Here is a 3,534-nt window from a genome sequence, read left to right as displayed (position 1 = left end):
GGTGGCAGGATGGTTAAAACCCTCAGCTGCCAATACAGAGAGTCCGTGAGGGTGTGGGCTCGAATTCCGTGTGTGTGTGTGTGTGTGTGTGCGCGTGTGTGTGTGTGTGTGTGTGTGTGTGTGTGTGTGTGTTTGTGTGCGTGCATGTGTGCGTGCGTATGTGTGTGTGTGTGCGTGCGTGTATGTGCGTGTGTGCGTATTGTTTGTGGTGTGTGTGTGTGTGTGTGTGTGTGTGTGTGTGTGTGTGTGTGTGTGTTTGCTTAAGTTTGAGCGGTGACCCGCCTCTGCGGTTGGCTCTTTTTGAAGTGTGTTGCTCTTAGGCAGAACACTCTGGATTTCATGGACATGGTTAGTTAGTTAGTTCGGTTAGTCAGTCAGTTGGTTGGCTGGTTGGTCGGTCAGTCAGTCAGTGAGTCAATCAGACAATGAATCACTTAGTAAGATGGTTAGTTGGTTGGTTGGTTGGTTGGTTAGTTGGTCAGATATTTCAGTCAGTCATTTCATCCGCCAGTCAGTCAGTCGGTCGGTTGGTTGGTTGGTTGGTTGGTTGGTTGGTCGGTCAGTCAGTGAGAGAATCAGTCAATTAATCAGCCAGTTAGTTTGTTAGTTGATTGGTTGGTACGCTGGTAGATTGGCTAGTTTGCTTGTAAGTTGGTTGGTTATCCGTTTATTTTTCATCAGGCCTGACAGAGAAAGCAGTCAACGCCAATTACAGGTGTACCAGGTGTGCACACTTCATGCATCCCCTGTCATGGACGAAGCATCCCGTCGCCCCATGTTCCTCCCGCGACATATGACCTTGATGAACTCCTTCCGGAACCTTCTGCCCGTCAGACAGTACAGGTAGAAGTTCACTGAGCTGTTGGTCAAACTCAGCAAGCTGCACACAGAATGAGCGAAATTGACCCGGGCGAGATCAGACCCGCTTACTTCACTTGAACCATCCCCGGAAGAACCATTCGCAACGACATTGCCGGAGAGCGGGACTTCTTTCAAAGCCAGGCTCTTCACTCCCAGTTCTCTCAAATCGTTCATAGCGGATTCGTTCAGAATGGCGTTGGCGGTCAGGGGTAGAGTCAACACGAGAAAAGCGATGGATACGACAATCACAGTTAGTGTCACAGAATTGGCTGCTCTTTCTCGTGCTTGAGCTTTCTCCGAGTTCCCCTGTGTCAACTGTTTGCCGGCTCTTCTAACCGAGGCGTTCAACTTCCACACCAAAACGCTGTTGGACACAGCTAGAAAAACGAACGGCAGAGCGCAGTAGACCAGCATGTCCACGTAGATGAAGAAGTTCTCGAAAAAGTACACGTAATCCTCCGACGCTTTACCGCAGTAGTGAACGGATCGGTTGTACACGGGGATCTTGTCGAAGAAAAACAGGATGTGGTGTGCGTAGAGAATGGCGATGGTGGCACCGATTGTTGTGAGCGCTAGAAGAACGGTACGGCGCGTACAGAGAGAGCTGACTCGGTGCGGCCACACCACTGACACGGCTCTATGTACCGTCATGCACACCAGACACCAGCACCCGATCGTGCTACAGCCCGTGTAAAGCCAGGCGTGGACTTTGAAAAGCAGGTCGTGCTTGGAGATGAGGCCGTAACCAAACTGGCAGTACATCCATTCCGGTAACCCCAGGGAGAGCAGGTACATCGTATCCATGATCGCTGTAGCTGTGAAGTAGATGTTGATCGTGGAGGCTTCCGAGGCCATTCGTTGCATGATGATGATGGTCATGACGTTCCCGAAGACACCCATGACAAAGATGAGAGGGAGGTAGATGTTCCACAGGCTTCTGGTGATGGTGTAGAATGGATAGGAGGTCCAGTGTTCTCCTGTTGTGGTTGTGGTTGCATAGTTTTCGTACGTTGTTGAAGCGTCTCCCAGCCCAACATGCTGTTGGGTTGTTGGTGAAGTGAGATTTTCCATTCTAAAAAAGAGAGAAGGGCAAATGTTATGTTTTATGGGAACCATAGTAAATTCAATATTTAGAATATTTCATTCTAAAAAAATAATAATAAATATATTAAAAAATAAAAATAAAAACAACAACAAAAAAACAACAACACACTTTTATTGAAAACACTGTATTTTTTTTCACTAGAAGCAGAAAAAAAAAGAATCGAAAGGTCGCAGTATCTCATAACAAATGTGAATCTTATCTGTTGGTGCATGCTGTTTGTATTTCCCAACAAGTCTAATTTCCTGTCATTGACCCAAGCTAAACAACAGGGTTTTTTTTTTTTAAATCGCATAAAAGTATGGCATCATCTTCGATATCATCATGACAATGATGTAATGATGAGTCCGATTTAAGAAGATAAAGAAAGAAAGAAAATAACAGAAAGATGGAATAGATAACGGAGAAGAAGTAGAACAGTTAAAAAAAAAAAATTAAAAAAAAAAGGATCAAAATAAAGCACAGGAAAACAAAGTAGCTGCTGAAAGTCTTCCCCACCTCACAACGTTTATAACGTAACTAAAGCTGTATGGACACACACTTTCACTTACTCGCATGCGTACACAGTAATTTCTCTCTGTTGTGCTGTAGTATATCAACGCGCTCTCCCTGGGAAGAGCAGCCGGAATTCCACACAGAGAAATCTGTTGTGATAAAAAGCAAGACAAATACAAACACAAAGTATCAATGTGCATGTAACAGAGAGAGAGAAAACGAACGAATGAATTTATACTTAGAGAGAGAGAGAGAGAGAGAGAGAGAGAGAGAGAGAGAGAGAGAGAGAGAGAGAGAGAGATGGTTCAACAAACACGCCTTTCCACGAGTTAGAAACTAAAACTTCTTCTTCTTTCTTCTTCTTCTTCGTTCGTATGCTGCAACCCGCACGTTCACTCGTATATTAACACGAGTGGGCTTTTACGTGTATGACCGTTTTTACCCCGCCATGAAGGCAGCCATACTCCGCTTTCGGAGGTGTGCATGCTGGGTATGTTCTTTGTTTCCATAACCCACCGAACGCTGACATGGATTACAGTATCTTTAACGTGCGTATTTGATCTTCTGCTTGCCGTATACACACGAAGGGGGTTCAGGCACTAGAAGGTCTGCACATATGTTGACCTGGGAGATCGGAAAAATCTCCACCCTTTACCCACCAGGCGCCGTTACCGTGATTCGAACCCGGGACCCTCAGACTGAAAGTGCAACGCTTTAACCACTCGGCTATTGCGCCCGTCAGAAACTAAAACAAAAGAAGGAAATGGGGAAACAATTGAAATGGGCATACAATTAAGTCCACATCATTTCCCTCTTCGTGCAACAAAACTTCAAATAAAAAGTTTCATAAATGAAATAAGAGTAGACTTCTTCTTCTCCTTCTTCTTCTTCTTCTTCTTCTCCTCCTCCTCCTCCACCTCCTCCTCCTTCTTCTTCACCTTCTCCTTCTCCTCCTCCTTCTTCTTCTTCTACTTCTCCTTCTTCATCTTCTTTTCCTCCTCCTCCACCTCCTCCTTCTTCTACTTCTTCTTCTTCTCCTCCTCCTCCACCTCCTCCTTCTTCTTCTTCTACTTCTT

At 45.4% G+C, this 3,534-nt stretch overlaps 1 protein-coding gene across 1 annotated transcript; it reads right to left on the bottom strand.

Annotated features, from left to right (window-relative positions):
• Positions 1 to 735: 735 nt before the first annotated feature.
• LOC143278009 (uncharacterized) lies at positions 736 to 1,740 on the bottom strand. The gene has a single exon (XM_076583021.1). It carries the CDS (start codon positions 1,738 to 1,740, stop codon positions 736 to 738), a length of 1,005 nt encoding a protein of 334 aa, XP_076439136.1.
• Between the last annotated feature and the right edge of the window lie 1,794 nt (positions 1,741 to 3,534).

The sequence above is a fragment of the Babylonia areolata genome, chromosome 35 (genome assembly GCF_041734735.1).
Source record: "Babylonia areolata isolate BAREFJ2019XMU chromosome 35, ASM4173473v1, whole genome shotgun sequence".
NCBI lineage: Eukaryota > Metazoa > Mollusca > Gastropoda > Neogastropoda > Buccinidae > Babylonia > Babylonia areolata.
The sequence above is the reverse complement of the archived record's forward strand: the minus strand, read 5'-3'. Positions and strand labels throughout refer to the sequence as shown.

Coding starts and splice junctions, on each gene's coding strand:
- LOC143278009 (XM_076583021.1), bottom strand. CDS start 1,740: ATGACCATCATCATCATGCAACGAATGGCCTCGGAAGCCTCCACGATC.